General features: G+C 37.0%; 1 protein-coding gene across 2 annotated transcripts; it reads right to left on the bottom strand.

The window, feature by feature from the left end:
* Window positions 1-737: 737 nt before the first annotated feature.
* LOC122671795 (pentatricopeptide repeat-containing protein At3g04130, mitochondrial) lies at window positions 738-2,948 on the bottom strand. Of its 2 annotated transcripts, XM_043869236.1 has the most exons (2): window positions 984-2,948; window positions 804-888 (listed from the first exon to the last, which is right to left on the bottom strand). In XM_043869236.1, coding segments are annotated over exons 1-2 (1,419 nt in total). In that variant the 5' UTR covers window positions 2,401-2,948; the 3' UTR covers window positions 804-886. The 2 variants fall into 2 exon arrangements, with proteins under 2 accessions (XP_043725170.1, XP_043725171.1); XM_043869235.1 differs by having other exon boundaries at window positions 738-2,947.
* Between the last annotated feature and the right edge of the window lie 12,074 nt (window positions 2,949-15,022).

The following is a 15,022-nucleotide window of genomic DNA, read 5'->3' on the forward strand; positions in this document are numbered from 1 at the left end:
ATCATCTCTGTTGAATGTTTCCTTGCTCTTAAGATGTTCAATGACATGTGACCTATCTATAGTTTGGCACTTTATTTACCTATGCAAGATTTTTTTATCACAGATTTTAAAAAGGTCAACAATAAAAGGAAGATACATAAATTTGTAATAAAATTACCTAAAAGTTACATATGGCTTGTACATAGCCCTTATTTCTATAGAGAACAGGAAATGGAACCTAATGTTTAAACATGCCTACCAGATGTTGGTTTTTCTCCATTTTCTTTTAATTTAGTGAAAGTAACAAAGAAACGTTTAAGTTCATGTAAAATTGATCATTGTCAAACATGAATAAAAAGAACAAGAATTGATTCCATATTGTAATACCAAAAGGATTCTGCTCGAGAACATTAGCAGAACTGATTTCAAAATTGATGTACTAGGCTTGATTCTATTCCCAGAAATTCACATAAGTGATTCTGTACAAAACATGATAAAAACAGCAAGAATCACAATTTTAGAATCAGGATTTAGTATAAGAGAATTTCATGAGAATCAACCTGTAAGAATCAGTCATTCCAAACACAACCTAAGTGGTCTCCAATTTTCTATTGTCTTCATTTCCCTTCAATGTTCAGCTTGAATTCGTTCCTTTACTCCTGTGCCTCTTCAACAATCTGGTAACCCTCCCTGAACCAACACTGATGCTGCTCATACTAAAGCTAACGAAAGGTTTATACTTGTAACTTATAATTCAGAATTTGCATATAACAAGCAGAAGATCATAACGCTTGTCAAGACATTAAATAAATACATTCAACTTGTCATGTTTCTCTCTTCCACTTAACTGGAGGCCTTCATGTTCCTCATTACATCTTCAATCCTCTCAGCAATATCATCCAAATTCTTCTGTTTGACAGCATCCAAAAGCAAACTACAAGTTTGATATCTGGGGGTTATATCTTGACCAATCATCTCCTCAAAGATACGATAAGCCCACTCACATTTGTTTGCTCTACAGAGCCCATGAAGTAAAAGTGTGTAAGTTGAAAGATCAAGGCTAAGATGGTGCTTATTAACCATTTCATCAATTAAATTCCCCAAACTACTATCAGTACTTCCAGTTTTAAAGCACAGCTTGAGTAATGGATTGTATGTTTGAAGATCAGGCTTGCATATAGTCGACATCTCTATCTGCTTTAAGATATTTAATGCATTTTGTTCTTCAGAATGATGGCAGAACATGGCAATCATTGTATTGTAAGTGGAAGAATTTGGTGCAATTCCATTCATGGGCATCTCCTCTTCAAAAACACGAAGAGCCTCTTGCACTCGGCCAGCTCTGCCTAATATATGAATCAAAGCATTGTAGAAAAGTGTATCAGGTTTGCAACCAATTGATTTCATATGCTCTGCTATTTGCAAGGCTGCTTTGAATTCATCTGATTTAGCAAGTGAATACATTATAGTGGTGTATGTGACAACATTTGGAAGGCACGCTTGAGCTTTCATTTCATCAAGCAGCTCAAACACCTTACGGAAGTTGGATTGGTTACAATAGGCTTGGATGATTGTTGAGTAGCTGATGACACAAGGGCGACAGCCATGTCCTTTCATCTCTTGAATCGTCCAATGCGCTTCATCGATCCTGTTAGCCTTGCACCAACCATGGATGAAAATGGTAAAAGTGTGAGCATTTGGGGAAATGTGTGATTTAAGTTTCAAATAGAGCTCCCGAGCAAGCTCAACCTTCTTCTCTTTGCAAAGCGTATCAAGCAGCAGGTTCATGGATTCCGTGTTCTTCTCCAAGCCTAAAGTTTCTAAGTCATCAAATGTCTTAATAGCATCCTCCCATCTCCCAGCACCAGCGAGTCTTCTAATGACCTTGGCAATTGTTTTAAGTGTGATGAGATGGCTCTGACGCATTTCTGCCACCAACAACCACATTCTATCCATTTGTTTCATTTTACCCAATATATCCAGCATCTTATCATATGCTTCTGTTGTGTGTTTATAGCCTGACCTTGATCCTGCCCATTGGAAAAGGCCTAATGCAGACTTCCAGTCGTCACTGAACCTAAAAAGTAATTTATCAACAAGTTGGTTTGAGATTTGGATATTATGGCAAGTTTGGTCCCGGAGGAGACGGTGCAAAACCTCATCTTCGCTGTTCCCAACACGAACTTTAGCAACAAGTTCTTTAAGGTAAGATTCTTCTGCAGAGCCTTGCCAGTACTGTTCTTGATGGTCAGATGTGGTTTTAAATCTTTTGATAGAGAAGGATGGTTTCTCCATTGAAGACAAACATATCAAAGAAAGAGGAAGGGAGCATTTCACAGAAATAGAATGAGTTAATGTAGAAGATAATAAGGAGAATGGGAATTGGATATTCCTAAGGCAAGTGCTCCTTGTGATAATCATTAGACAGCAGCAAAATGAAAGATTAGGTTTGAAAATGTTCCTGCAACCCCCCAAGACATTGAACCATCAGTTTCTTCAGTTTGTGGGTTGGGAAAAAAAAAAGGATTGGAGGCAACTTGTGTGGTACACAATTATGGAGCATATTTAACTCCCATTAGTTGCACAATAACATAAATTGTTTTTCTGAAAAGAAAAATGCCTAGACTACAAAAACTAAAGCAATAAAAATTCAGATTTTATTCATCTACAAAGTATAAATTGCAAATGTTATATTGGTGTACTTAAATTCATTCCCCTTAAAATTATTCTCTACAGAAATATGGGTGATATATGAGATCATAGTCCAATAATGTTGATATGACTTAAAAGAGTGATAATTTACTCCCAAGGTGAAGGACAAGAAAAAGATAAACCCACAAGTGATTACATTCTTATTAAAGATGGCTCTAGAACAAGCCTGTATAGCAAGAGATAACCAAGAATAAATATGCAAATGAGAAAAAAAACTACACAGATTCCTATCCTGTACAAAAGGATAAAGAATATGCTACTTCAAAACTTTAAAGGAATGTTTTATACCAACCCCCTCCTCCCAAATTGAAAGAACGGTTGAAAGACTAGTGAAAATATAGAATGAGAAGCTGTAAATGTAAAAAAAAAAATCATCTGAAATCTCCCATCTGTGTACCCCAATAGATCAGTCTTGCAATTTACACATGACAATCAACACAATTAAAGATCCTGTGAATTGAAGCATGAAGCACCGAAAGACTTCCAAAAAAGGTAGGAGGGAAAACCACCGAAGAAAGGGGGTGAAGAAAACTTCTCCATGGTCCAAGTTAAAAGCCTGCAGTCTCACCCCTCATGCACTGGTCAGAATGAGGGGGAATTTTTTTGAGAAGTTTCCACAACAAGAAATTTGATTTCTATCCTATGGTAATGTCATGTTTCTGACTGATACTGTAGAGGGCAAACTTGTACTAGAGGCAAGTAGTTTTCCATTCAGATTCCCATGGTATAGAAAACTCAACATGAATTAAAGCTGAGTGGTAGTTTAAAACTAATACAAAGATAACTGAATCTTGATTTAAATTGAAGTTGTATTGTTTTTCTGTTTATTATGGCAGTTGTATACTTATATTATTGTAAACATCCAAAATTGATTTAAAAAAAGAACTGCTTTTCTGAAGAAGGTAATAACCCAGAGACTAGAGAGAGAGAGAGAGAGAGAACACATAAAAATGATATATCAATTCTCCTAACACCTAAGCATCTGCTCTCCAAAATCCAAGATATATATCTGTGTCAATTAGCATTGTTCCTGTATCAACTGCTTGCATTGAGGAACGTTTTTTTTTTTTAAATGAAGGTGATTTTTTCAATTACTTTCCATAATCCTTTTATCTCCTAACCATTCAGAACTAACATAGAATGTAATGCTGCTGAGCCTCAGAGAAGATCAAAGAGGAAAAACTAGATCTCCCATCTCAAAATAGTCATGAACAAGTAGCAACAGATTAAATCCAACCTAATTTACTAAGTGTGAAACAGTACCAGAAGGAAACAAGTCAGTGTTCTCCTCCCAATCATAAATCAACAATCAATTCCAATGGGACTAAAAAGCGTTTAAAATAGCCATAATTGCAACAACCAACAACGTTTATTATATGGTTACTAGAAACCATGCTACCTTAAAATGTGAAGCCAAAAAGTGAAAAAGCAGGGAGAGGGAGCTAAGCACATGGCAATTCTGTTACATTGTAAATGTTCTTACAAACAATTCAAATTTCTGCAATTCCTTCTTAGTGATAAAATGCTAAAGATTTGGGAGTTTTATCATATGCAACAGGGGGAATAAAATAAAAAATGAGCAAAAGGAATTAAAAATACCTTGTGTTGAAGATGGGGATTCTTAGATTCTAGGGTTTGGTTTTGGAAACTCTAACCAATCCAGGGATTCTCAAGCAATTACCCCTGCAAAACGACCATTGGTAGTTGTAAGGGATTAACCTAGGAAAAAGAAAACCACAAAAGCAAATAAAAAAATTCCATTTGGGGATAGAAGTGATGGAGTCAAAGAAGGAGAAAGGGACAGCGGAAAATAGTGAGGGCCGGAAAGGAGAGGTATAGAAGGTGAGAAATGGAGAAGAACGGTGAACCTGGGGGTTTCTCTGTTCATCAGCCGCTTTTCCAACGGTCGGCCATCGTTTGCCTTGTCATATATAAGCATGATTTTAAGTATCTGTATTGGATCGGTTGTATCAGTATTGATATCGGATCTGATTAAAGGTGTCAATTTCGGTTTGAAACCGTCTCCGTCTCACTAAAACCTGGAACCGATCTGTTCCATTACTAAATGAGATGGTTCAGGGAACTAGTTTAGGCATTGAATATTAAATCATTTAAATGAGATGGAATGATTTTGAGACGGGTTTCCCAATGAGTTCAGAATCGAAAACCCAATAAGAAACCGATTAGAACCGAAATTGCTAGTATCTCTTTATCTGGCCAATTCGAAATCAAAAGACTTTTTGACCCGTTCAAGGGTGCGTCTTTACAAACAGAGTTGTAACCGGACAATTTTAACCCCTATGAAGCGGTGTGTCAATGATTTAAAGGAGCCACTATTGTAAAATCGTTGCCTTCCTCCCTCGTAAATTTCATTGATCGGAATGGTATGAGGAACCCATTCAATGGGCGTGGGCGGCTAAAGGTGGAGGCTAGAGATGTGCAGGGCGGAGGAGGTGTGGCCGTGCAGGTTGTGATCCAGGTGGAGAGATGATGCAGGTAGCAGGGAGATGGGGTTATCGGAGGTGTTGCAGGAGATGATGATGGCTGCAGGGAGATGGTTATGATGGTAGAGGTGACAACGTCCTACCCATTTGCTCCCTCTGTCTTGCTCTCTCTCTCTCTCTAATGAGGTTGTTCAAGTTGCGACTTTGCTTTCTTTACTGCACTCTGTTTTCATCATCCCGGATCAGCATGATAGATGGGTTTGGACCAAAGCTGCAAACGATTCCGTCAGGTCATGTTGTTCATTTATTCTCCCAATTGCAGATGCAAATTTCCAAATCAAAGAGTATGGAAGGTAAATGTGCCCTCTCGGATTGCGTTCTTCACTTGGGTGGTTTATAAGATCACATCAAAACAATTGATTTCTTTCAAAGTGAAGGCATAGCTTTGATTAATCGTTATATGCATCTGCCGCTCTCCCATCTCTTTTTCAAAGAGCCCATCAAGGGAAGCACAGATGTCATCTTCGTTCTCACTCATCTTGGCCAGACCTCAGTTCGCATCTCTACCATCCAATATGTAGCAGGAACCGCCAGGACCATAGAAGTTCTTAGTGAATGAGTCAAAGATCCTCCCCTTGATCGTGACCTATATGGGTATGCTTCGATTAGAGCGGTCGAATTGTTTAAGCTGCTGCTCTATTAGCTCCATTCCAGAATAGATTGTTCAAGTTGGGAATAATATGAATCTGTTGAGAGTGTCAAATAGTCGATTTGGCTTTGATTTTGCAGAGTAGATGAGGTGAGTGAGGGTGAAGAGTGAGATTGAAGGGAGGAGGTGGGGGCGGGGTTGCAGAGTTGGGGAGGGGGTAGAGCGAGGTCGAGAAGCAGGGAAGGAGAGTAGAGAGCGAGAGAAAATATCGCCGGAGAGTGGGAGAGAGGGAGAGGGAGAAGATAAAATGAAAGTACCAAAATGACCTTATCTACTAAAGGATGTAAAATGATGTGGGTAAGGATATAAATAAGAGGTTACAAAAATCCATTGTAATAGCCTTGGTTACAAACAGCTTTACCCTTTGTTCAATATCGGCTTTGGTAGCAGAAAAACTTAAGGAGTTGAGGAAGTCCTCTCAAGTCAAGCTATCTTACTAAGGCCAAAGGGTTGTACTATTTTTCATTTTCATTTTTACATATTTAACATAAATCATTAACGAAAATCATTTTTATCTAAACATAAAAATGGTTTGGTAACCAATAAACATAAAATGTTTTTTTTTTTTTAAATGTTTTTGGTATCTTTATGTGCAAAATGGTTTATTGAAGCTTCACCAAAAAAAAATGGTTTATTGAAGAAATAAGTTAAGAGATGTCCCCTTCACCCATCTTCTTTATAACTCTCTCAGTTCTCCTTGCATTACAATGGTGTTTTCTGACCGTTTCCAACACTTTTCAAGCCTCCCAATTTTCGCCGAATCATCACAGTAGATGGGTCTCCCTTCGTCGGGACTTATTGGCCCCTGCTACTCCGGCTAGCCTCGAGTTGCAATGATGGGAAATAAGTCATCTAGATTGGATTGCAGGCTTGCAACCTTGCTGGATCATAGCTTCCTCCATTTTTTCTCTAGAACAGAGGGCTTGGATCAAAATTGTGATTGAAGAGATTGGATTGTGTGTGTGTGTGTGTGGAGAGGCTGCATGTTTGATCTGCTAAATTATCAAGTTTTCACCCAAAAAGTACTGCAAACCGAGTTATGTTTGAACAAAAGTTTCACATAAATTTAGAATGTTCCGAAAGATATTGATCCATTTAGAAGTTCAAATGTTTTGATAATAGAACTTTTGGTCAACATAATTGGGAACTCTTTATATTTTGGATTAAAGTAATCTCGTAATCATTTATTTAGGTATGAATTTATTAATAAAAAGACCTGCACAGCTTCCTCCATTTTTTCTCTGGAACATAGGGCTTGAAATGAAGTTGCATTTGGGTCACATCCCTTCCTCCGCATCTCTTGCACGAGGTCCAATGCATCTCCTATTTTCACCACCATTGCAAAACCAGCCTTGAAAACCCTAAAATCTGCAACTGATATGGGAACCAACGATTGTTAGCCGCAAGTCAATGCTGTTCTCTTTCCGGCGTTTGAGGGCGGCGTTTTGGTCATTGGAACCTTGCAAACATTCGTCGGAGGGTTTTGAGGCAAGTTGTTGCTTCGGTCGGTTGCCATGAGTGGCAATCAAAAGACGCAACCCTAAATTGCTTGGTCGAGGAAGAAGAAGAAGAAGAGGAGGAGGAGGAGAGTGGGGGCTTAATTTTCTAATTAAAGGAGGAAATGACTCCACAAATGTATATATATTTCTTTCTGTTTTTGATGAATGGGAATTTAATTAAGAAGAAAAAGAAGAGTACAATGACTTAGTCATAGTCGAAGAGGGAGGGACCACTATCACCAAAACAATTAATAAAATGATGATGCATCAAAACTCAAGGAAGGGGAAAAGATTAAACACTGATGATACTCCAAAAAACGGGGTGGGGTTGATACATCGATAAAAGGATGATACATAGAAAAGAAGGGGATGGGAGAGAAATGAGAGTAAGTTCTCAACTAGAGGCAAGATACCTATTTCTTAATGTGTATGGGCTCATGAAAAAAAGTTTATTCCTGATCTCAAAAGAAATAGCTTCTCATATTTGTTCTATAGTATGCGACGAATAAGTCCATCTTCTTTTATTTCTTTCTCAACAATTATAATGAAACACAACACTAAAGACAAGCTTGCCAATAATGTCAAAGATTGACTTACCACTGAAAATTTTTAAAATCCACCCCATTCTCTCTTAAAAAGGAAGGATAATAGTTCAATGGTGTGGCCAATACTCATTAAGGATTCCTTTCCGAACAGATCTAAAAAAAAAAAGAACAAAAAAAGAATAAATGGTCTATATTTTCTTGAGAGTTTCAACATAGACAACAATTAAATATAGAAAGATTTATCTCGAGGAAAAAAACCTGGGTAGGGAGAGATAGTGTCAAAGCATGCTAAACAGTAAAACTATACCTGAACCACAATCCTATGCTAAGAGATTTCCTGGGATTTTGATCAAATCACATTCCAAGCAGAGGCAGAAGTGGTTTTCTTTGAAGAATTTGCAAGCCATAAAACTAGATCACCACTCCTTCTTGGGCATTTCATATTGTTCTTTCTATCCGGTTATTATTTTTTTTTCCCGATTTTCTTCTTTTGATCTTCTTCTCCCCCACCCCCAAAATGGATTCTTCATGAATGTCAAAACAAACAGAAGATGAAACACCATTTTAGTTACCAAGAAGGGAGTGACAATGGACCAGCTAGGAGAGACTGATACCGATCAGATACCAATTCGGATCAATTAGTTTTACCCCTGTTTTTTATTGCTTTTAAAAAAATAGATTTTTTAAACATCTTTTTACCAATCTCTGTACCGATCCACCAATACAGATCAATCGGAATCGGTGTTGGTCTCCACCGATATCGTTTCGAATCTATCCTGCAAAAAATATAAGAGAGACCAAATCTATCTTACAAAAGCATATGTGCAAGAGTACATAGAAGATATATAAAATTTCAATCAAAAGAGCCAGACGGATAAGTAAGAAAGAGAGAGACATGGGAGAGAATCTTGCAAAAAAAAAAAAAAATCCTCAAAAGAAACAAGAAACGTAAGACAAAGAATCTTGACTTAAATATTTAGAAATTTTTTGGAAAACCTTAAATGCGGCAAACCCGTAACCTGCAACATCAATATGAATTAAATAATAAAAATTTTATTTAATTATAATAAATAATTTCTATCATTTAAATAAAATCAATGATCATTATTACATTATTCCAATCCAAAGATTATGAAATTAAGAGGTTGACTGCATAGAATATACACTATCCAAGCAACCAAATTGACTTCTTTCTCTCATTATTTGTTTAACTGTCTTTCTTAACCGACCCTTGTTCGTTTGACAGTTTTTTAATTCGCCTACTTTTAAACAATTCTTAAATTTCACCCAAGTTTTATAATATTCATATAATTGATAGTAGTTTAAGCCTGACTCCATTTATAGCCCGTTTAAATATTGTTACGTTCAATAAAGACAAGTCCGTTTGATCTCGATAATCAACCGATCGAATATATGTTAGTAGAACCGATGGAATATTATCGTGTCTCATGCCTGGCTTAGGAAGGCCCCAGTAACATAACCGGTCAATAATGTTACAATTAGGACACTCCTAATCCACCTCCACTTCCCCTCCCCCTTTTAACGCATAAAATTAAAACAAATAAAACATGAACAATGAGATAAAAGCAGCAGCCATGGCCCACCATGAAAAGGAATCCACATCATCGGAAATTATAACCGGTTATTAATTTGTTCAATTTTAATTTTAAAAAATAAAAAATTATTTATTAAATGATTCAATAACGATTGATTTTGAATTGATTAAAGAAATCCGAAAAAAGGTTGCTCGATAGTCATACAAATTAATCCATGATGTAGTGCAAGAGGTGGATCTAGAAGAATCATTAGAAGATTCGTTCGAGGAAAATCAAACGTATAATCATTTTTACTAAGAACGATGTGAATACCAATACTTATAATACAATAAACTATGATCAAATGGACGATACATCACTGTAATGGACTACACTATTAAAGTTAAGAATTTTTTGGAAGATGATCTATAAGTCTAAAGAAGATTGAAAACATTTCTTTTTTTTAGCAAAACAGATATTTTAAATCAAAATAACTAAATTGTTTGAAACTAATTAAGATCTATATTTTAATAGAATATTTCTAAAATTTCCTAAATCATTATTGTACACATATTAAACCGACGAAAAGACTGATTATTCTTGACATTCTATATTGACTGTATACACTTATAGTGTTTTGTAGTTGATGCATACCATTAAATTTTATTTGATCTACTTTTATTTCTTAAATTGTAATTAGAGGCTTAGAGCCCAAATGTCGTGGCTCAAGCCCAACCCAAATGTGAGCGGGGAATCTTTACATATGTGAGCGTACGTGAACGACTCACAACCGTTCAGATGGAATTCAATCTGTGAGAATATTCCACCTGAACGACTGTGAGTCTTTCACGTATGCTCACGTACGTGAAGATTCACCGGGCTCAACAAAAATGGGGTCATTACCAATTGGCACCCAAAATTGACAATGACTCATGTCCCAAGGCTTTTGGGCTTCGAGCTGTCAGGTGTCGACATATCCACCTTGAACTGTCGCACTGCACACTTTAGGGAATTGGAGAGGATTAAAATCCATAGCACATGCATTTTGAATATGAAATTGAAAATAAATGGTCAATGAGTTAAATTTTTTATAGGTAAGATAAGGATTTGGGATCATTGCTTATGGCCTGTGTTTTGGGATATATATTGCTCTTTTTTCTTGTTATCAGGTTAAGTATTTCATGCATCCATTATTACAAAACTTGAAGCCTCTTCTTGTTCTTCTCAGATCACTGAAATAGGTCTGAAATTTCAATTTCTTATTCTAGTTTTACATCCTTTACATTAAATTCGATACCCTGTTGTTTTTTAAACACATATTCATAACCCCCTGCCTTAAGGTTTGTTTTCTCACTCCATTGTTGTTATGTTACTCGAGTATTGTGCCCATAACTTGCTGGCGTTGGTACTTTCTTGCACACAATCTGTTTGTAAGAAATCACTTATATGCCTGTTGATGGTATTCTTCAACTTCTATTTGGGTTTGTGAGTTGTATTAATGTTGTATACAGGGCTGGATAGAAATTCCTTATATGCCTATTGGTGGTATTCTTCAACTTCTATTTGGGCTTGTGAGTTGTATTAATGTTGTATACAGGGTTGGATAGAAATCGATTTGGTTTTTAGTTCAGGCTTCAATAAATATTTTCTACAATTTTTTATTTTTGGATTTTGTGTTTGCTTCCTTGGATTAGTCACCTTGTATATTTTAGCCTTTTCTATTTTTGTTTTGCTAGTTCATCTTATTTATTCTGTGGATGAAAAGGATTTTTTTTTTTGCTGTTTTACAACAGTTCAACCTTACTAGTATGGACATGGCGAGGTAAACACTTCCTTGGGGGCATTTTTCACCCCATCTAGTTGAGGGTTCTTTGGAGACCTTGTATCTATACACTTCCTTTTGTCATATTTAACCCCCACCCCTTGTCCCCCCAAGGGTGAAGCAGAAGAGTATCTCATGACCTCCTTGGACCCCTGCTACCTACAAGCCTGGTCTGACTTTAGTAAAACATGACATGAATGTAGGGGTTTTAAGCTGATCAAATAGATGTCTCAAACGCTGTGGCAGTTGAGTTGGACACAATTCTGGGTGAAACATCGAAAACGCTTGGCTGGAATCTCCAAACAAGCTTGCCTTGGCCGGCGTGGCTATTGCTGCTGTAGCTCCGAAGAAGTCGGTGGGGTCAGGGCGACCTCTCGTATTTGATTAATTTGAGCTTCTTTTCATCCCTTTCTGTTTTCGAGGAAGGAAGATGGGTGAAGAGGGAATATCTTCACACCACCATTTCTTAAAAAAAACTGTTTTACACATGATCATACCAAACCATCTTTCATTTTTATATTCTATTATGTCTAATGTTTATTAAACGATTTTTAGTTTTTGATAAAAAATGGTTTTCGTTAATAATTTTTGTTAAATAGATAAAAATAAAAAATAAAAACTATACCAAAGATAGCCTAAATAGGGAAAATCTGGTTGGATAACTAGTGTAGGATCTGATTGAGATGGAGTAGATATAGTAAGTCATTCCAACATAAATCTTCTAGCAAGATGACAATATACAGGGTAAGGAAAAGAGAAAAAAAACCACCACAAAATATAAGGCAGGGTACAAAACAGGGGAAGCTCCAAAACCAAAGCCTATGTAGTCCAAAGGGTACCTAGAGACAATAGCATATAGCCATGTAATACGAGCTAAGGATTACAAAAGTAGAATTGTGGAATGGCGGATATACACAACATACACCATACTCACACACCCGATGTGGGACTACATCGGCTTGGGCTTACACTTTCATAAAAAAAAAGAGAAAATTACTTGGACACCCCTTAGATTACGACCATTTTGCTTACAATCCCCCTTTTTCAAACAATTACTTGAACACCCCTTGCATTTTATCATTTCTTTCAAGTAGGTCATGTCTGTTAGTTTAGTGATGATGTCATTGGTTAAATATTTTGTAATGCCTAAACTACCCTTAAAGGGTATTGAAGTGACAGATTCTTCTTCCTGCAACCTACCCCATTCCCTCCTCCTCGATATCAATGGTGTCGGGTGATTCCGATCGAAACATTGGGGGATTCCGATTCAATTTCTGAGACATTGGGTGACAAGTATCAAAAACCCATTCCTTCTGCCCTAAATCCAGTAAATACTAAGCTGTCCCTGTTAGAAAAACTCTGTTTGAAGAAGGAAACTTCAAACTGCTTTGAACACGATCTCGCTATCTTAAAGGAGAGATTTGCCCCACACGGTAAATTCACCTTCAGGAATCAACAAAGCAATAAATATAAAACACAGAATTCTACTTAGAGATACTAAATTGCAAGAGAGAGAGATATTCGTTTGAACACAGGACTTCTATTTTATAGAAGTAGAGCACCTCTTCTGAATAGACATATCTATTTATTCTGTATCCATTAGATTGATTGCCATATGATCTAACGGTCCAGATTAAACCAGAGATGAACATGTTCACAATAGTCATATCCTATCAGACGTGACCGTAGGATCTTCTAATTCGACGGATTTGATCATTTCAAAAAATCAACGTACCAGATCAACGTATGGATTTTCTAAGTGCGTGCATACGTCACTAACGCCTCTACAGCCCACTGCCCACATTACGCGTGCTCGTGCGCATAACCGTCCTCACATATACACCATAGAATGTCTCATTTTTTCGATTTAATTCAAGAGATAAAGAAGGTAATATAATAAATACTATTTATAACTCTTGTAGTTTTTCGATGTAGGACTAAAGCATTTTTCCCAAAATAACAAATTATTTATTTAATCTCTCACAATCTATCTAACAATCCCAAGTCACATGCCATCATCCCAAGTTCCTCCAGTGACCCATCATCTTGATTCCATCCAACTTGGACACAGTCAATGGGTTCAGCGATCATATGAAGACACTAAAAACTATAGAAGGAATAAAATTACAGAGACGGAAATAGGAAGTAAAAACAAATAAAAGAAACCCACACCCAGTAATGGGAGCTCCTCCTTTTTACACATTCTCTTCTCCAAAAGCCGCAAAGGTAATGTCTCAACAATCTCACCACCAGAGCCTGTGATCCCATCCCGCATTTTCAATTCTGAAAATGCTGTTTTTGCCACCAGCTGAGTCAGGGAGAGCTTCGAGCCCCATGAGCTGGGCAATGACGCTAGGCAAACGAAGCCGCTTCTCGTTATCCTCCGTTGTGGGTTGCATCAAGAATAAAAAGAAGACGACCACGAAGAAGAAGGGTAAGTTGGTCATTTAACTTTCTATTGTTTAGTTCTAATTGCAATTTCAAAATATCTTTTCAATCGATACTTGAAATACTATGATTTTCAAGAAGAAGAAGAAGAAAAAGGACAAATTGGTCATTTAATTTGATAAATTTCAGTTGAATAACTTATAAGGGTAAAATGGATATTTTGTAACACCGTCAGATTTTAAGGGGTGTCAAATAACTGTTTGAAAAGTTGGGTATTAAGCAAAATGGCCATACTTGAAGGGGTGTCCTAGTAATTTTCTCAAAAAAAGGATTACAAAAATACAAGGGTATAGGAAAAGTAGAGGAAGTATCCCTTATTACACAGGTGGCTTCAGATACTCTGTTAGTGGCGATTCAAACAGAAGGAGAAACAACTTCTGCAGTTACACTGTTGAACTTGCTGGTACCTTCGAGAACAGACAAGCTTTTCCACAGGCAAGTTAGGCCTTTCCATGGGGATCTCGACTTACTACAGCAAAATCGGGAGGGCCAGATCCTTTCCGTAGTGAAAGAATCAACCAAGAGCAGGATATAGTCTATAGTCACTGGGCCAAAGAGCTTCTAATGCTCGACAAGGACACCACTAAACCCAAGAAAAGTCTTCGTTCTTTACCTCTTCCTTTCAACCCAAATCAGATACCTCTATTCTTCTGTTCGATCTTGCAACAGCAGACGATAGCACCACCGAAAAAGGCCAGAGCGGAAGCTAGGGTATGAGTACCTGTAGTCGATCTTGAGGTCACAGACCTTCGCCTGGGTCTTGCGTCACTGCCACACAATCACGGGAACCAGATTACCGGCAAGCCCTAAAACTTCGCTGGAGCAGAGCTGCACTTTAAGCATCAACAGTCTCCTTCTTTCTCACATGAACCATAGAAACATTAAGACATGTCTTCTGCTTTTTATTAAACATCATTGTGCAACCCGTTACATGAAGTTTCATTAATCAACAATTGAAGAGGGAGGATAACATCTCAGTGGCTTGTGTTTTGGGTTTTATTGCTCTTTCTTCCTGTTATCAGGTTAAGTATTTCATGCATAATCCATTCTTACAGCTTGGGATTTCTTCTTCTTGTTCAATTCTTCTGGGTTTTTCTTTTAATCTCTGTTCCATTTTTACTACTTCACATATATCATTGTCAGTTTTTTAATTTTTTTATTAGTGTTGAAAGGAAGGACAGCATCTTAGAAGCAAGTGTTTTTTGGGTTTTATTGATCCTTTCCATAATCAGGTAAATCATTCATCTATCCTTAAACCTTAGGGGCTTTAGCTTCTTCTTGTTGTAGTTCTTCTGATTTCTTCGAACCATTTTAATTTTCATTACTTTA

The sequence above is a fragment of the Telopea speciosissima genome, chromosome 8 (assembly GCF_018873765.1).
Source record: "Telopea speciosissima isolate NSW1024214 ecotype Mountain lineage chromosome 8, Tspe_v1, whole genome shotgun sequence".
Classification (NCBI taxonomy): Eukaryota; Viridiplantae; Streptophyta; class Magnoliopsida; order Proteales; family Proteaceae; genus Telopea; species Telopea speciosissima.

Excerpts from the sequence above, each read along its gene's own strand:
- LOC122671795 (XM_043869235.1), bottom strand. The coding sequence starts at position 2,400 with ATGATTATCACAAGGAGCACTTGCCTTAGGAATATCCAATTCCCATTC.